The following is a 20,844-nucleotide window of genomic DNA, read 5'->3' as shown; positions in this document are numbered from 1 at the left end:
AAGCTCCAGCAACGGTGGAGGCAGGGTCCCCCCTGCACCGTACACCGCACCCCGCGCACACAAACAAATTAGATATTTTTTGAATACACAAAGACTTTTTGGCTCTGAATATATTTCAAAAATCAATTAATTATGTTGATCACTTTATATACTCGTCCTTACTGCGATACTTATTTTAATCCGAATATATATAGATACCGTAACGGTCTATCAATTATGAATTTATTAATTTACTAATCTAGATATTTTATATTCGCAATGCTCCATACATGCAAGCTCCAGCAACGGTGGAGGCAGGGGGGAGCACCGTACACCGCACCCCGCGCACACAAACAAATTAGAATAAATTAAATTCATAAGATTATTCATATATTTCGACTGCCTCGGTGGTCACACCGCTTTACATCCGATGGTCGCGGGTTCGATTTCTCGCACGGTGCAAACATTTGTACTCATCGGTCATCGATTGTTTTCATCGGTCTGGGTGTTTTATATGTATATTATATATGTATTTACAAAATAAAAATATCTATTTATATCAGTTCAGTATCAGTCTGTGTTAATTGTCCAGGGCTATTTATTATATTTTTATAAACGGTTATCTTTTTCCATCGCACCGCTCGCTATCGACAGTGAATTCATAGAAATCTCACTCTAAAAACAAAAATAGTTTTGTGTTTTGTATTTCAAATACTAAATGCAAAATAGGTATTTTCAAAATACTTTTTCAAAATAAAGTACCTTTTGAATTTTTGTCCAAACCTCAGATATTTTATTTATTTTAGGTATATCAATCATTACATAGTGTAGTATAAAACAAAGTCGCTGTCGCATCTAACAGTACATAAACACAGAAAGAAGACTTTTTGGCTCTGATACCGTAACGGCCTATCAATTATGAATTTATTATACCTAATCTAGATATTTTATATTCGCAATGCTACATACATTGTAATATCCGCCTCCATTCATTGTAACGGTGGAGGGACTAAATAGTTGAATAAAACTGAATAAGCAGTTGCTCCACTCTATAGGTACTGCGTCGTCGTCGTATGCTGTTCATTTTTTCACTCGTTTTGGCGCCAAGAGAGGGTCACATAGTCGATGTCAAGTTAAGAACTTATAATTTAATTTTGATGACAATAGATACAAGTAAAAAGTAGGTATTATATTAATGTACGTAAGTACTGTACTTAAAAATATTTATTCTTTACTGTTGATTGAAATGACCCTTCCTTTCCTCTCGGTATCGTTTATTATTTTTATATTTTATAATTTTGTTACAATGGTACAAACTATGATGTTGCGTTTATTTGAATTGTGTCGAAGTGAAGCCGTTTGTTGCCAACATCACGCCGTTAACTTTATTTGCGCCCAGTCGTCAATAGATGGCGCGAACATACCGCCCGCCTTGGAAGCCGCTGCTTTCAATTCATTATTGAAATATATATCCATTATCAGAATTTGTCGTATAGGTTGTAGACGATGTTGTAGGAGCTGATGATTTATTTTCATCAGTAGATAGTGGCAGCGGGCAAATTTTTGTAAATGCACGCTGTATTTGGCCAGTCGCCGTGCGAATGTCAGCAACTCGTGAGATTCCGTCTTTGCCTGGATAAACTCGTATAATCCTTCCCAAACGCCATTTAAGAGGGGGTTGATTATCTTCCTTCACTAAGATAAGAGTTCCCAATTTTATATCGCCTTTATTTTCTTTCCATTTGATTCTGTTCTGTAGCTGTGTCACATACTCCGTCGACCACCTTCTCCAGAAATGTTGTCTCATCTGTTCCACCCGGTTGTATCGAATGAGTTGACTGCTCTGTGTGTTGGTGAAGTCGTGGCAAGCAGGAGCGGTCAGAGGTCGGCCGATGAGGAAATGAGCAGGAGTTAAAGGTGAATAATCGGCGGGATCTGTGGACATAGCTGAGAGGGGACGGGAGTTCAGGACGGCCTCTATTTGTGTCAATACCGTGCTGAACTCCTCATAATTTAAATTAGCATTGCCTACTATTCGTCTAAGGTGATTCTTACACAATTTGACGCAAATTTCCCAACAACCCCGAAATGTGCATATGCGCCACTTCAACTTCACCTTCATCCCTCCATATGCACCTATGGAGGGATGAAGGTGAAGTTTATACTATCATTAGCTAAAATTAGTTATCGTATCTAATCCGTTTTGTAAAATTGAAGAAAATTTTCTCTCAGTGCCTACAATTTTCATGTTATCGGAAAATATTTCCAATAAAACGTTTAAATACTAAAATATAATCGTTTATTTAAATGAATTAATTTTAATTCTAAATGAATAATTAACATTAAATCTAAATGAATGCATCGCGTAGCAAGACATGTAAATAAACAAATATAACCTTTAATTAATTTAGCACCCCTAAGATTTAATATGAAAACTGGTCCAGTTACTTACTGACTTATGTTTCTGTTCGAATAATAAATTGTGTATCTACTTTTACTACACAACAATATTTTATAAATTTTATTATAGTTAAAATTAAAATGATTAAGTCTCTCGCCAATATTAATTAATTTATTACTATCTACAAATACGTTTAACCTAAACCTTATTTGTTTCATTACACTTTTTTATAGAAATCGCATTAACTAAACTATTATATAAAGATGAGAATGAATGCATCTGTGCAATCTGCGATAACACCTGTACTGACGACATCAGTTTATCAGCTGTGAGAGAACCGGATTTACGTTGTTGTTTAGTACGAATATTATGAATGAACGTAAGTGCATACGTTCCCGTTCGCTTTAATTTATTACATGTCGAAAACCTATTAAAAATTATATATTTTCTTTCGAATTTACGCAAACTATATTTATCATTTTATTTCTCAATTCAGGTAAAGCATTTGAAATACCTAAATTTTGTTTGTTTAATTATTTATTACAATGTTAAAAATGTCGAACCGTCCCAACATAGACGATTGTCCCTAAGCGCGTTTATATAAAGACCGCTCGACACTAGGTCCGCTGGATTATTATTACCGTCTATATGTAACCACAATAAATCACCTATTAATTCGTTTATTTATTATAATACTCGGTTCTGTATAACGGTTTTTAATAAATGTGGAGACATACGTAACTAACCCATCACGATTGTCGAGTCTGTCTAAAGTAATTGCAATAAATTTTAACCTAATCGAATAAATTATTTTTTATATAATCGCACACCTATTAAAGTATTAAATTATTTATTTAATGAATTTAAAGGGGGTACTTTGCCTTTTACACAAAATAATTTAACTGAAACTACTGAATTATATATTACATGAATCAGAATTAATTAATGTTTATCGAAAGAAATACGAACGCTACGAACTGATATTGCCTAAAAACCAGCATCAAACATATCTCATAATTTAGTTGTGGTACTATCCTCACGGAATACCCCGTGATGTGGAAGGAAATAATATGGCCAACTGTACCTTTTTATTTGAGACATGTGACCCGACTCGCGATATACCCGCCTGAAGTCACTGCAAGGGCACATACGTTTATAAAGTGGCATACGCTTTAATCTACGTTCTAAAGGAATAGAACGTTTATAAGCTGCCGTATATGAGTCACCTAATAAATCAGCTGATTCCTTTAACGGTCTATGAACTGAAAATCTACTATCACATTCACGTTTTGTCGTGCTGGTAAATATTTTTTCGCATTTACGGTCGTCAGAAGTAAGAATATTCCGACGTGAGGAGTCTCTTCTACCACCCAATTTTTTAAATTTTGTATCGTTTAAAGTTTGTGTAAAATTACACAAAACATTATTGTTATAATGCGGATTATTATAATTAATAGGACCGGATATCAACCATCCTAATTGCGAATTTTGTAAATAAGGACCGCATTTTAATTTAATTTTATTATCGATTAATAATTCCCAAAATATCTCCGCGCCTATTAATAAATCGATTTCGGAGGGTGTATTATAAGTCGGATCGGCCAGTTGAATATTATTCGGAATCGATATGCAACCAACGTCGATACTCACAGACGGTAAGTTTGAAGTGATGCAAGGTAAAACATAACATTTAATATTCGTATAATAATCGTTTAATTTAGATCGTATAGTTAAATCGCATAATTTATTAGAGTGTGAGACCGATTGTCCTACACCTAATATTTGAATAGTGGACTGTATAAAATTCGTATAATTTAATCGTTTACATAACGCTTCGGACATAAAACAATGTTGACTGCCGTTGTCTAAGAGAGCGCGAACCGTATGTAGTCTGTTATTACTATCGAGTACTTCGACTTGTGCAGTAGATAGCAAAACCGGTCGCGCGGTCAGCTGAGCCCGTGACGTACTCGTGAAGTTGTTATCGCTGCTATGTATATCTATAGATAGCGATGAATGCAACACAGTAGATGTTGTATGGTGCGTATTATTTACTGCGGAGAGCTCATTATTACTCGGCAACGATTCGCCGTTAGAGTGCACATCGGTGTGCAACAAACTATTATGTTTGCGTTTACATTGCTGGCAAGGGCCAAAGAAACAATCACTGACCGAGTGTCCAGCACGCAAGCAATTACAACAAAGATTGTTATCGTTTACTAATTTAATGCGATCTTTGACAGGTAGATTTAAAAACATACTACATAAGTACAATGCATGATTTGAATTGCACAAAATACAAGATCGTATACGTTTAATAGGCTTACTTTTATTAGCTAAATAACTATGTGTGTGTGTTTGTAACCTTTGAATTTTACTGTCGTGAACATATTTATTATTTAATTTAGTGACATTAGTATTTTTATTCGAATTATTTGCGTTTATCATTTCTAATAGATCTGCACGGTTTTTAAGAAAAGTTAACAAATCATCCAGTTTTAATTTACGTTTATTGCAGTCATCATTACGTATATTAGAAATAAGAGAACCTTTGTAATTCTCCCACTCGCGTTCGGTACAAGGATCGAGTTTTGATACTATTAAGTACATTATAAGTGTATCCCATGATTCGGTCGGCTCATCTAACGTCTTTAAAGCGCGTAAATTACGTAATATGCAATCTATTAATTTTCTGATTTGCGAAGGCGACTCTTTATTAATAGATGGCATACAAAATAAAGACTTAACATGGTTGTGTACTAAAAGTCGATCATTTTGAAATCGATTAAGAAGCAATTCCCACGCATGTGTGTAATTTTCAGCTGTGAATTCTAATGCACTGATCACCTGCAATGCACTACCGCTGAGTGACGACCGCAAGTAATGGAATTTTTGTATAGGATCCAAATCAGTACGTTTATGAATCATAGTACAGTAGGAATTTTTGAATTCTAGCCACTGATCATAAAATCCTTCAAAGGATACTAATTTTAGGTCGGGTAATTTTATTTGGGAGCCTTCTCGGTTACGATGTAAATGAGAATCACAACTATGACTATCATCAACAACTAAAGACTTAGCTACCGCAATGCATCCATAATACTGTTCATCAAAATTCTCACGATATGTTATTTGATTAGAAAGATCATCATCATCTGTTAATTGTTCGATTTTACTTTGAATGTCATCAAAATCTTTATATACCGATTCTAATGTGGATATCCTTAAGTTTAATTCTATTTTAAGAGTTTTATCTAAAGGAATATTATCGAATTTGGATATATATTTTTCAAATGATGTTAATCTAGCCTTTAAAATACCTCTTTGTTTGTTAAGGTTCGAAATACTAGCAGTTTTAAATTCAAAATTACCGTTACTTTTTTTGGATGGCGATCTACTACCACCCTGAATTTCAGACGAAACACGCATTTTTAAAGTATCACCTTTATCTTTATCACTCATTTCGGAAAGTAAATGGAAAATAAAGCGTACTTACAATCGTTTAAGATCACCCCGACCTTTGAACCCTGACTCGGTAATAGCACTGTGACCGCTTTTGCAACTGGAATTTCACACAAATAACACAGTATTAACACAAATAGAATAGTCGTATAGGAGAGGAATGGAACGAATAGGCCTGACCGTATAATCTGAGCTGATTCTTCTTCTCGATATCGTCTTCTTGATACACACCGGCGATCGACTTCCGTGGTATCTTGAAGAATTATTGTAGTCGATTTTATTATTTCTTGATATCTTGAAGTATTATTCCGGCGAAGAAGGTCCAAATGATTGAAATGACCCTTCCTTTCCTCTCGGTATCGTTTATTATTTTTATATTTTATAATTTTGTTACAATGGTACAAACTATGATGTTGCGTTTATTTGAATTGTGTCGAAGTGAAGCCGTTTGTTGCCAACATCACGCCGTTAACTTTATTTGCGCCCAGTCGTCAATAGGCGCGAACAATAAGTTACATACACCAAAAAACCACTTTTACAATTTTTTGTCTGTCGGTCTGTCGGTCCGTTTGTTCTGGCTAATCTCTTGAAAACTGGCTGGACCCATTTTAACGGGGCTTTTTTTGGCAGGTGGATAATGTAATAAGGAGTAACTTAGGCTACTTTTATTTTAGAAAAAAAAAATTATTTTAGAAAATTAAGTCTATTTGCAATTTCCGAGTACTGTACAATATCGCGCGCAACTCACGCGCATGCGACCGCTTGGCCATTATTAAAAAAACCTCTTCAAAATCCGGTACGTAGTTTTAAAGATTTAAGCATACATAGGGACGGACAGACAGCGACAGCGACTTTGTTTTATACTATGTCATGATTTTATTTAGTAAGTAACATAAATAGTTGTATTTTCCTAAAATAAATATTTTTAAGTTGGATATTTCGTTTTTTAAATGCATACTCTACATATACACATACATCTATACACACATATAAATAAAATTGAGTGTCTGTTTGTAATCCTGCAATAACCAACTTTTTACCTGTCTGTCTGCTAATCTCTGAAATGGCTGGACCGATTTTGACCGGACTTTTATTGGCAGGTAGCTGATGTAATAATGATGGAGTAACTTAGGCTACTTTTATTTTAGAAAAATAAAGTTTAATTCCACACGGTCGAAATCGCGTGTGCAGCTAGTCTATCTTATAATAAACTTTTTTTACACAAAATTTGTGCTGCTTCTGGCAGTTTATTATAAAATCTTACGCAGTTACCATAGAATGAAATACTGACTTTGTGTAGACGATATTTACGTAACATTAGCTTATTTTTATTACCTAAGATTGAATCCTAAGGAATGTTCGTTTTAATATTAATTTCCTCAAACTTTAATCTAAAACTAATATCATAGAGTTCGAGCTTGCACAAAAGTGTTTTATGATCTACGCAATCAAACGTCTTAGGTCACAAAAAACCCCGAGTGCTTCCTGTGACTTCTCCCATGATTCGAATATATGTGTAATAAGCGCTACACCTGCGTCAGTAGTTTTTCCGGCGGTATAAACATATTGCTGGCTAATTGGCGGTGAAGTCTATCAAGAGTTAACAATGCTTCAACCCTTGGAAGAATACTGTTATCAACGGTGACAGGAGGCGAAGAGAAATGCTTGTTAAGCGCATTATAGTCCACATTAGAACGACAAGTTGAAGAAGAAAATTTGCCAATAAATAGCAAGTGACTTAAAATTTTCCAAATATGAACTGAATTACTATGAATGGATTCATGAATCTGATGTCTTTGTAGCCCTACATACCCGATTACACTGATTCCGCAGTTTTTTATAGCATAGTAAGTTCTTCTCAGATGAAAAACGCTTGTATAACCGTTTAGCCTTATCCCACTTTGGCATCATATACCTAATATTTTGAGATGACCACAGAGCAGGCAGATGTTTGACATTAACTTTTCTGATAGGAGCCTGTTTGTTGTACAGTTGAAGTTTGAGTGAATTAAAGTTTTCAATGATATCATCCATCGAGTTACAATTTAACACACAGGGCCATTCAACGTCATTATTTAGCATTTACAACTCAATTCCCTTAATTACGAAGGCCAAGAAATATAAGTTTAATTTTCAGAGATGTGGTGAGATATGTTCGATTAAATTTATATTTAATCGTAAGGTCATAGTAAGAAAGGAGCCGTAAGTATCCAAAATTACAGACTTTATCAGAGTTTGAGACGAGAGAGAGATAAGATGTAAAAGGGTGGGTGTGCTGTTATACCGAAATGTATAGGATATGGGTAGGGACGATTGTCTTAACAGCCTTTGATTGATACAGCCGTCTCTCCATTACCAATTTTCGACCTAGACTCAGATCTTCATATGCCTTATTCAAAGGCATACCAGGCATCTTTTGCTGACGTTGCTGTCCTCACATGCGTCATTGCGGCACCATCCACACAAAGACAAACTTTTGAAAATGCCTTCTTACGTTTCCGCACATGCATAGGTGTATCATCACTGGATTCATAACCATCTACTACATTTCACAGCTCTTCGTGTTCCAACAGCATCTTCATTTTGAACGTCCATGCCGTATAATCTTCACTACTAATATTTTAATATCACAAAAATTCATCCCAGCCATTATACGTAAGCTAAATCGTCTTTAAAATTTATTTATTCTTCGTGCTGATAACGTATGTTGTAGAAATATGTAGTAAAACTATTTATGACTGAAAAAATGTATTTAATGGTAAGATGGTAGATAGTGAAGTGACATAATATAATTTTGTTTTTATATTTTTATTATAGAATAAAAAAAACCTTTAAATATATTAATATCAAAAGAGCTTTCTCAACACCAGTGACGTCCCTACATCACATTTGGTTTATTGCTAACAGAGGAGTAGGTTTTTTTTAATACTTACATTGTTAAATACGTGATATCTTTCGAATGGAATGTCCGAATTGAATAATTCAAAAAGTTATATACAGGTATTGAAGCAGTCGATAATATGAATATTTATTTTGATAAAGACCATAGATATGTCATAGGCTATATTAAATTTTTTTGGAAATATAATATAGCCTATGACACTCAGGGATAGTGTAGCTTCCTAATGATGAAATAATTTATCAAATCGGTCCAGTAGTTTAGGGGCCTATTCAATACAAACAAACTTTTTCCTCTTTATAATATTAGTATGATTATGGATAGTATAAAAATTATCCTACCTTTAATGCGACTAGAACCATTTGGCTGCATTTCTAAAACACTATACTTGTTGTTAGTAAGACCAACCACGCTGTTACTACTAATTTGTGCTGCAGTTTTAGCACTGTTTGCAGGGCTCCATGCAGGAGGAGCCAATTTAACAGTACTTAATTTCTGAAACATAATATCACATAGATGTAAGGCAGACAACTGTATTATATTTTCCAATTATCAAAGCTTAACTTGCAGTAATAATGATTATTACTATTGTGTTATTTATTTTATATATGGCCCGAGTTGATATCTCCTATAATAATTATTGAACAAATTAAAACAATATAAATAATTAAACATACTGTTAATTCATAATACTAATATAGTGGTACTACCTTTTTTACATATACCTACGTGATACAAAATTAGGACGATGTAAAAGTCAATACATTATAATGTGATAAATAAGAAGAAAGAGATTCTTGACGTTACCTAAAAATGTTACAATTATTAGCATATTTTAGATCATATCATATAACTTTCAATCAATACTGGAGTAACTATGAAATTATTTAGTTATGCCATACCTGGTCATCATGCATCCATTGATTAAACTGAAGATTGATTCCAGCCATTTACTTTTTGCAAAAGTAGGTCCCATGCTATCTCTTAACTCTCTTATTATTGCTTTTAGTAGTAAATGTCCTTGTTTCGCAGATTTAATATTTTCAGAAAGCCTAAACACTTGAAGTAGTGTGATGTGCTGTAAGAAAATCCATTCCCGTGACAATTACATATGAATTTCTAAAACGTCAGATTTTAAAAAACAATTGGGTTACAAAAATAGGACTTTTTTTAAATTATCCTACCATCATTATTCTCTTCTCGGGTCTTGAAACAAAAGAATTTTATACATTACACTATTGGAGCCTTATTTAAAGTAATTTAATTATAATACTAAAAGTAATAAAATAATTCACATATTCAATACGAATTACTATAATGTCATAGGTATACCTTTTACCATAAAAGGTTAAGTTCTATTGGAACAGCATAATGTGTGAATGAAGCACTGAATATTACACTCAAATCGATTCAGGAATAGCTAAAGCTATATCTGAATATGAAAATTAAAAGAAAGGGCAAAGTGTTTTTTTTTTTTAATATTTCACTGGCAAACCTTGGTTTTATTTTGTATGATTAAATATTTACATACCCTCTTTTCAATATGCGGCGCAATGATCACTCCTAAATATTCATATAACATGGGTATATCAATATACAAATCAGGCGCAAATTCTAAAGTTTCTGTTATGCCCAATTCAAAATGAACTGGTAAGATAGTATTTGTTGAAACCAAATGTAAGAGTAACTTCGCTATAGTGTTTATTTCTTTCTGGGATCTGAAATATACATACTTTTAATTATCAAATACACTAAATATTAGATTTTATATATAAGAATTAAGAAACTATAATACAATCAAATATTCTTTTGTAAAGAAAATTTATTCATTTCCCAAGAAACATATGTTGTAGTTTTGATACTGGGATCAAAAATTAATGTGATATGAACTAGCTTACTTCTCCAGTGCCATGTTGAGTATTTCCGTAACAACTGCAGCATGATTTCTTGTATCAAATCTTTGTATTTCATGTATCAACTCATCGTCAACAGGGTTCAAAAGAGCGAGGTTAATCATTGCATGAACAGACTTCTTCTTGTTTTCTGGCAGTGGATCCTGTGGAACAGCTGCTGTAACAGGGCCTGAATCTCAGCAATGACTGGTGGGGTAGGAGGTGCAGCGCTTACGCTGCGACTACCCGAGCTGGATCGAGCTGTACCACTAAACCTGGACGGCCACCGCTGCCGCTGCCTAAAAAAAATTAAATTCTAATAGTATCATGACTATTCTATTTGAATGATGTCGTAAGAATCCATTAAAGTTATCAAATCAAGTTTAACTAACTAACTAAAACTTAAGTATAATATAACAAACCAATTCGCCAGTGATAATGGTTGTACAGATATATATAAAATCCTTTATTTCCGGGAAAACAATTATACATCATTACATAGTATAAAAGAAAAGTTGCTGTCGCTGTCTGTTCCTATGTATGCTTAAATATTTAAAACTACGCAACGGATTTTGACACGGTTTTTTTTAATAGATAATATTATATAACCGGGCGAAGGCGGGCCGAGTAGTTAGTTACTTCATAATAAAAAATTATTAAATCTCATTTCCTTGTCTTAGTTATAAGTAAGAGCAATTCTGATAAGGAATTAATGATTTTCAAACAATTACGTTTCAAATTTAGTTATGCATCTATGATAATATTTCATTATAGGCTCCATTGGTGAGAGATATTTAGTCTAAACCAGGGATTCACAAAAAAATATTTATTAATATCAATAACTATTAAATAATACAACAGTTACAAATATTATTTTGGAATATCGCAAAATATATGACTAGACTCCTTACTTTTATGTAAATAGATAGGTAGTTAGCAAGCATTCAGCTCTGAATTATGTGCGGTTTTCAATAATAGATGGACGTAATACCGAACTATGATATAATTATTGATAAAACAGTAAAAAACTGATTCTTCACAATTAACATTTTAAATTAAGACTAATGTTCATAACGACCTTAGTTTCTCTTCATACAAAATTATTATTAAATTACATCTTAGTCCTTAAGAAACCCAGTCGATAAAACAAACTAAGATGTTTACTAGTAGATTTCCTACTATACTATATACACATTTATGATATCGACTAGGAAGTGTCACCTCATGATTTATCTCTGACCGAAAGAATATGGAGTCTCTATCAGGTACATTTAGCGACTATGATTAGTGACTAAGTAGCCACCGAGAGCCCTGCCGTCCGTGTTCTTGTTGATATACTCAGATGGGGTAGTGATATTAAAGACATGACACGTACACACTATGCATACAGAATACACCTACTCCTACTGTATATATTCTGTAAAGCACTAGTGGTATGGAATGGTGCACACCATTCAGGATGCTATTAATTATAATAACACTGACGTATTTCAAATAGAGCCTAACACGTATTTTGTAATGACTAATATAAGGATAATTAATTAATTACTTACTGAAATCACTTCTAGTAAATGTCGACCTCTCAATGGAAGCACCTTTTGCCTGATAGGTTGGGAATGTATCTTTTTCCTAAAAAAATTATAATGTAGTCAATTTGAATGAAAATATTGTGATATAATTTTGAAAACATACATTCAAGAATCACAACTGACTGACTAGATTTCACGTATTGTTTAATATAAAGTATTAAGTCATGGTTAACCAACCACATTTTCCGGAGTTATTACAATTAATAGCCACATCCCTCCCATAATTGCAATAACCTCCTTTTATATTCACCAACATAATTATTCACTTCCAGTTTATAACAAACCTAGTTACTTTATGCCTACCCTAGAATATTGAAACATTTTAATCGCCATAAATGTACAAAAAGGGCCGACGTCAATCAGAAAGTCGACTACAAAAACATATATATTATAAAGAGAATTTGAAGCCATGAATTTTTTTATTTAGTATACAAACCCAAATTCTTTAAGACTAGGGATAATTCTACTGCATTGATTATTTTAATGGGCTAAACCTAGTTTCTTTCGAATTAAATGAGCATATAGCCACTATGAATACATATTCTTGATCTAAACGAATATAAAAAAATGTATTTATTTTGCTTTCTTGTTATTTGAAGAATGACAAAGTGTCATTATGGATAGTACAAAAAATAACTTACCTTTGATGGGACTAGAATCGTTTGGCTGCATTTCTAAAACACTATACTTGTTGTTAGTAAGACCAACCATGCTGTTACTACTAATTTGTGCTGCAGTTTTAGTACTGAATGCAGGGCTCCATGCAGGAGGAGCCAATTTAACAGTACTTAAATTCTGAAATATAATATCACATAGATGTAAAACAGCAGCCTGTATTGTATATTCCAATTACAGTCATAATAATGATTACCACTGTATAACACAGTTAGTATATGTTTATCATGTCTGGTCTGACATCTACAATAATTATTTAACAAATTGAAACAATATAAAAAGAAAGATGTTCTTGCACTATAACATTAAAAGCATTAATTACAATTCACGAAAAATGTTTATAGGACTCTCCTTTTTGTCGTTTATTTGTCGATATATAGATTACAGTTAATTCTAATAATGACTATTATAATACCGTATTGATAAATCTGAATACCCAACGCCTTTTTTACTAGTGTCAATTAGTCCAAATTGAACTTAGCACAGCATGTAAAAAAAGAGGCTCCTTAATGCTATATACCGTAACAATCAAGAACAATTGTTGAGAATGAAACTTATGTTCAGTATATATGCTATTTATATAACATACACCGCAACGATTTTCGTTATGTGGCGCAGTGAAAATGACGCCATCTGTCAGTAATCCCATTTTATTGACGATATCAAATAGCATAGCGACGTAAACGTAACTTTACCTATAGATAAAAAATATTTCTATCGTATGTCGATTAAGTAACCTCGTTACAATGTCACGTTATCGCAATTTTGCCGAAATGACAGCATGGCATTGAAACGACGAACAACGCAATTAATATTATAATTGTTTGAAGGCATTAAAAATTCACAAGTATATCAAACCAATAAAGGTACCCTTATAAATATATAATCTAACTAGGACCATAATAAATAATGTTGTGTGTCTACGGTATTGTACTCACTTTTTAAATTGGTTGATTAACAATATTTGGAATGAATGTAACATAAATAATTTTGTTACTTTCATTAGATCCTACATTATCGCATTTTATTAATTGAAATTATTTGGTATTGCGTCATAACTTCAATTGACTACACAAATAGAAACGATTTCATACAATATTGCATAATTGGTATACAGTTCTTTATTTAATTTTAATTCTTTATAAAGAATTCAAATTTTAAATATTAACAAATATAATAGTATTTTTTATTGTATTTTTAATTTTGACATTCTATTCTTATTTTTGATAGCAATTGTTTTTACAGTGCCTTTTGATTCTACGATATTAGGAATATAGCAATATACCATACCAAGGAACGTGTCTAATTTTTAATCCATGTTAATAAAGTCCACCTTCACAATGTTAATCTTTGTGAAAGAGGTGGCTTACCGATTCAAGTATGTGTATAGCTTACAAAGACGTTAAAAATTGCAGTAACGGTGTGTGTAAACAAACAAAAGAACTTACTTTTATTACTTGTTAAATTAACAGCTTTTAACTTGGAAGTATCTATTGTATAACGTTTGTTATGTATCCAATTATTGCTATTATCCATTTGGAAGGAATTAGAGTTCTGTCTTCTGCCTTCACCACGTTTGCCACGACCACCTTCATCACGATTTCGAACCACCCATAGGATTGGCGTTTAATAACTGCAAATACAATAAACAAATAAGACATGAAAAATAATCAGGGCAATTCTTTTGTACCAGAATACCAGACCGAAAAGGTAAAACAGAACATTGTATACAGTATTAAAATTCAAATTCCATATGCTTCACGCAGCGTCCTCCAGCTCCAGGATTATGTAAGCGGCAGTGTCTGTAGCTTCTAATGTGTACTAGTGCAAAATAGAACCCATATGGTGCAACTTGTTCATCCGTATGTTACAATGATTTAATGTCGTATTATTTCATGTAACAAATCAATGATATCCCATTCATTTTTAAGTTTGTGTATCACACTCAATTTTAATATTCGACTTATCAATTTAGGTTTGACCAGTGTTGTATACCATTTACACATTAGACTTACCACAATGTGAAGGTCTAACCATAGCTCGATAAGTTAATGACACTTCAGTTCTAACTTGCAATACGTACCACAATTAAGCCTCACGAGCTTTACAAAATGACCATATTCTCATCAACCAGTGGCTCAAAAAATATAATATAGTTGCCAGCACATTCAAGTCACTTTATGTGATATTCAGTATGCGACCAGGAAACTGCCCCACAGTTACCCTAGATAGGAAAACTCTCCCCCAAAGTGATACAGTGAAGTATCTTGTAATGCAACTGGATCATCATCGGCCGACTTGAAGAAAGCACATTCAGATAAAAAGAGACCAAATATAAAATACAAGAGGATGTATTGGTTGCTAGGCAGAAAAGGAAAATTATCCCTTGACAACAAAGTTCTCTTCAACTCTATATAGAAACCAATCTGGACCAAAGCATTCAGTTATGGGGTTCTGTTGAAAACTCCAATCCAACAAGCATAATACTAAGGGCTGAAGACAATATTAAGAAACAGATTATAAATGCACATTTGTGTTTGCAAGAACATTGGAAGGTTCATAAGTATCTCACTTCATACACAGTGGCCGCAAAGATAAAACACTGCTGCTTCAAATAGATACAGTTAGTAAATCATCATAATGTGATGGCCAACCAACTAATAGTCCCCAACATACATATATGGGCTTAAAAGAGCATAGGTTACTGAAAACCCGATAACTAATCAGACATAAAGAGACGATGATTCTCCTGGTAATCAAACTCTACCCGCGACGTAACTTTTACTACATCTGTTAATACTTCGGCTGTTCAGAAAAAAAATAGTTTTGGTGATAAAATCAAGAGCAAATTCTATAGTAATTTGTTTTGTAAATTAAAACTAGACAATTTTAGGAGGTTGGAGGTTTGGTCATTAGTATTTCTTATATTATAAATAGACACACATTTACATCGTTGTTTGTCTTTTGTAAAGAAGAGTAAGAGACCCATTGCTAGCAATGTATGTAGCCATGTCATGTCACATGCGTGCGATCACACAGGTGTCCCTTGCATTTAATTCCTTGTGTATTGGCCGTTATGTGCTAACTGACCTGACTAATGTTCATCCTATCATTGCCTTAGTATCCTTGCCATCATCAGTCAGCCAGTGCACCGTTCCATATTCATATTTAAATACAGATACTTTAATGATTACAATGAATAATGACGAAGTGCCCAATATTCACACAAAAAACAAATATTTTGCAAAACGCACTGTAATAAATTTCTAACGGATTGTACTCAATTTGACGTTGCTGCTGGTGAATCTACTACACTCTTAACAACCCATCTTCGTTCCCTTAATTCAATTACATCCTGAATCATGAATCTAACACGACTACTAATTTTGTTGCTTTTACGGTCATAAATTATGTTCTGCATTTTCTCTAATACAGAATCCAATTGGGTTTTTGCTTCACTCTCGACTTGTTCCCTAATTGTAGTAAGCAGTATGCATAAACATTCAAGGTTTTCTTCCTCTAATACATCTTCTATCAAATGGTTCATACAGTATACCATTATTTTAGATGTAAGCATTTTTAATTTATATAATTCACCTGAAATAAAAAAATATCTTCAATAACCAATCGTATAAACAAAATAGAAAACATTTAGGTAAAGAATTAACTATATATATATATATATATGGAACATAACATATATGTTATATATATATATATATGACATACATTCGCAATTGCTATTGCCTTTTTCGCAAGTCGGCTTTTATCAGTAACTGGCTGAACCAAATTTTAAATTTATCAAATATTTATAAATGCTTGTTGTGGTACTTACTTTTCATTAGGTAAATATAATTCAGCACAGAAATGTAGCTTTATTATTTTTTAGTGGAAAAGCAAGTACTTAAAAAACTAAAACATGAATTTGAATGGTTATTGCTTGTATTCTAAATACGTAATATATGATAGTCTAGGTAGTAGTACTGTTAATAGTGCGTGCTCTTGTCTTAATAATAAAAAAAGATTAAAAACCTCAAGTATGTCCAAATGAGTTAATTGTAATTTGTTAATAAAAAATTACCAATGAATCTGACATTCCCAACTGAACGCATCCTGGCTCGCCTATTTTCTTCCTCAAGCATCAATTGCAGTTCCTTCTTTTTGTTCTAAATAAAAAGAATAATTTCAATATAAACAATACCATACTATTTTATTTAATCCAAGTTCTTAAATTATCCAATTTATATTTAAAGTATAACATGTTTGAATAGAATTGACTCTACTTTACAGGATCATTACATTCACTTATAAATCTTTTCTTTCTCTAATTTCAGAACTTGCTCATCTACTTTCTTAGTTACAAATTGATTCTGACATTTGCTGGTAATAAGTGCTCTAAAATTTACATATTGGTTAGGAGCACTTGCTTTATCTGCAGGTACCTGTAAATTTACATTGAGTTAAGATGACATATGAAATATATATGCAAATAGTAAATCTAATAAATCTAATTACCTTGAGCATTGAGAGTTTGTTACACATTGCTGCATAGGCTTCCGAGAAATTAGGTTCATCTATAGCCTTTTCAAAAACAAGGTCAGTGACACCCTCGAGACGTGTTTGTGTATCAATATTGAGAGTTTTCACTTTCTCTAATAAAGTGTCAAACTTAGAAGGGGTCAATTTATTAAGTATTCCTCTGAACTTCTTACTACAGATCCTAAAAAATTAAAATATAATGACTACTATAACACGTATTATCTTTTAATATTATAAATATATACCACGTATAAATATTAGAAGTAGGTATATGTACATTAAGGATATATATGCATAAGGAGTAACAGGCTACTTTTATTTTAGAAAAATAAAATGATATTTCACATGAAGTCGCGAGTGCAGCTAGTTTTTAATGTTAGTGAAATTCTTATATTTATTATATTAATATATTTATTAGTAATACACTATTAGTGGTTATAAGTTGTTACTTACTTACTACTAACAAGTATACTAACAAAATGCAGTGTAATCTTAATAGGTAGGTATTTTTTTTAATCAATGTTTAATTTTAATAAAGCTGCAATTTTTTTTTTTTTTTCTGATCATGGCATAAAAGTCGTGCAAGAGCGAACATGTCAGATGCACTACAGAAACACGATAGCCCCATCAATATCCTGATACAGTTGTTATAGTGTACACACAGGGGGTTGTAGGACGCTTGTGTAAAAAGTTTGGCAGTGTGCTTTAAACAATATTTTGATTCGTTACTACACCGCGAGAATGTATGCGCCAACATTAATCTCCCCGCCAACGCCCTGCGTTCTCTCTTTTTGTCCCACAGGTCCAGGTCCATAAGTATCTAACTTAAAATAATAACTTAATATTGCTCAATGGCTACTTAAGAGAGTGGTGCACTCTCTTAAGTAGCCATTGAGCACTATTTTCGCATCGCATGGTCCCTGCTGTTTAGGGACTATAAAGACCAGGTACTCGCTTTCTCTTAGTATTATACACAAGACCGTGCCTTAAAACGTAACCCTCACAGGTATGTATCAAATCTCTGATTGATCCGCCGTCGGACAATAGCACCATATCATCTGCGTAGTTGAGATTATTCATACTGACGCCATCTATTTGACATCCAAATGGTTTCCTATGAAGCTCAACAATGAGATCATTAATATACAGGTTTAGAGCTTCGATGACGTCAACCCTCCTTGCGTGACCCCACACTCCAGCCTGTTTGTCCCAGACATTATTAAACAACCAAACCTCATACTCAAGCCGAGCCTCACTGTGAGCTTCTCTAACATGCATATTCCAGCACAACACGATTGCACTTAGGGTATAGCTCACAGCTGGTATGTTTTGCTTTGCTTTGGTACGTTGCTAGCTTTGATAATAATTGTAAGATTTCAGTATACAACCTGTCAAGTTCACGCCATGACAGTATTATTTACCATCTTGTCAGCACAATCTCCAAATAATTTAGGAAATTAGATTTCTTTTAATTTAATATTACAAAGGTCATAGTAATCACTGCGCTCTCTCCCTATAATATTTTTGTTACTATATTTATTTTTAGCTTAATCTTCTCTAATGGCCATTCAATGATTAGAGGCAAGTGGTCAGTCAGACCAACAAACAGCCTGACCTATATGTTCGTAACAGTTTCACATGCCGATCGAGTCACCACACACTGATCCAACCAGCGTCTACTATCATTTAGATCACTAACATATATAAACATATGTAAATACTGACCTGACCTCATGTTCATGTTAGCATCGTCCTCCACTGGTGCCTCGCCAGCGTAAACCGTCAGCGCAGGCGTGTACCATTATCATCCATCAAAAAAAACATATGTAATCACTTAAGATTGGATGCCCAGTCTATCAACATCAACTCACAACCAAGAACATAACGATGTTCTCGGCAAAACAACATAGTTCTGTTCCAAAATGGTCGATAAGGAAATCCCCTAACATATCTATACATAGCTCAACGCCATTATTTTCAATAATAGCATTTATTTCACTTCAGCACGTATTGAATTCCCTCAAATTATCGAATGAATCTGTGTATCAGTCATATAAATACTAAATACTACAATCGAACGATCACAGAAGGACACCCACCGGTCCACTGTCGAAATTGCTAATTACTGCTATTCAGATTCAGCATATACCCTCCTCTTATTTTTTATGACGAGACGATTTTTCTAGATTTGTTTTTAATGCCTGCAATTCTTGGTGACCCACATATTCACTTTTTAAGTTTTTAATTTACTTTACACTAATAAAATATCACTCAATAATCGTATCACATCTACGTGGTCGAAAGTTACGGAGTATTTCGGATTTGAAGCATCCACCTGTTTTAATAGATTTTTTGAATTTCCTCTTAATCCTTCCTGCATGTGTTCTCATTTTTTGTCTTCATTTGTATAAGTGGTACGATATAAATAATATCTTTTCTGCCTTCGTTGTTTCTTCTAGCTTAAAAGATGTTTCACAAATCCAAGTGGAGGTATCTTCGTCACATCCTAAACATTTTTGCACACAACTGCAAGTACTTCGTGTTTATTTCATGAATTACATTTCAACCGACCGCGATCAACGATCGCTTCTATCGACAAGTGGTACAGGAAAGAAGGAAAGATATAGGCCAAGCACTACTTACACATAGACGGATCGTCGTATATTCCCCTGGAAGAGCCGGGGATCGATTCTCCATTGTTGCGTTTTGCTCTTCGGGTTTCCACTTCGGATCTGCTGTCCACTTCAGGTTTCCTACTTGAGGAATACTTCAGGAACTTGATGGAATTGGAATAATGGTTCATAGGGTTCTTTGGCTTAAATTTGGATTTTATAATGTAGCCGTTGCAACCGCCATTCGCATCGAATCGGTAAGATTTCTCATCACGAAAATTGTCACGTGATCAGCCGGTGCTGTTACGATCGGCTATAGTACGACCAGTCAAAGAGCTGGTCAGTGATTGGACCATTTCAATTCATTTAGACTGCATGTATGAAACATATATATAAAACAACAAAAATGATGACGAAACCAGGAGTGTTAAAGAAAAAAGGATTCTAGTGATCGCCTTGCACAAAATGGATATGAAGCCGTCGGTCATATTCCAGGCACTTCAAAAAGCTTGGAGTCAGCCGTATGTTCGTATATCGTACCTACTATCAGCAGATACAACAACACTTAGTCTGTCGAAGGCCAGAAAAGATCGGCAATGATAATTTCTATTTTCCGCTTAGGATGACTGTGATGAAATTATATTATTTTATGATTATTATCAATGAAACTTACTTGTGCTTTCCAATCATCTTCAGTAAGAGTTTCTTTGGGAATGACTTTGGCACCAGTATTGCCACCCTGGCTTGTACTTGATTTCATGTTTCCTTTGCCTGGATTATAAAATCCATCCGTATG

The 20,844-nt window shown here is 33.5% G+C and overlaps 1 protein-coding gene across 1 annotated transcript; it reads right to left on the bottom strand.

The window, feature by feature from the left end:
- Positions 1-5,872: 5,872 nt before the first annotated feature.
- On the bottom strand, positions 5,873-17,195 carry LOC131852834 (eukaryotic translation initiation factor 4 gamma 3-like). Its single transcript, XM_059203568.1, has 8 exons — positions 17,186-17,195; positions 16,979-17,063; positions 16,211-16,494; positions 12,864-13,017; positions 10,640-10,823; positions 10,273-10,459; positions 9,644-9,819; positions 5,873-5,942 (listed from the first exon to the last, which is right to left on the bottom strand). The coding sequence occupies exons 2-8, from the start codon at positions 17,037-17,039 to the stop codon at positions 5,873-5,875; spliced, it is 1,116 nt and encodes a 371-aa protein (XP_059059551.1). The 5' UTR covers positions 17,040-17,063; positions 17,186-17,195.
- Positions 17,196-20,844: the final 3,649 nt, after the last annotated feature.

This window comes from Achroia grisella, unplaced genomic scaffold, assembly GCF_030625045.1.
Source record: "Achroia grisella isolate CSIRO2021 unplaced genomic scaffold, CSIRO_AGI_Agris_v1 utg8677, whole genome shotgun sequence".
In the NCBI taxonomy this organism is placed as follows: Eukaryota; Metazoa; Arthropoda; class Insecta; order Lepidoptera; family Pyralidae; genus Achroia; species Achroia grisella.
The sequence above is the reverse complement of the archived record's forward strand: the minus strand, read 5'-3'. Positions and strand labels throughout refer to the sequence as shown.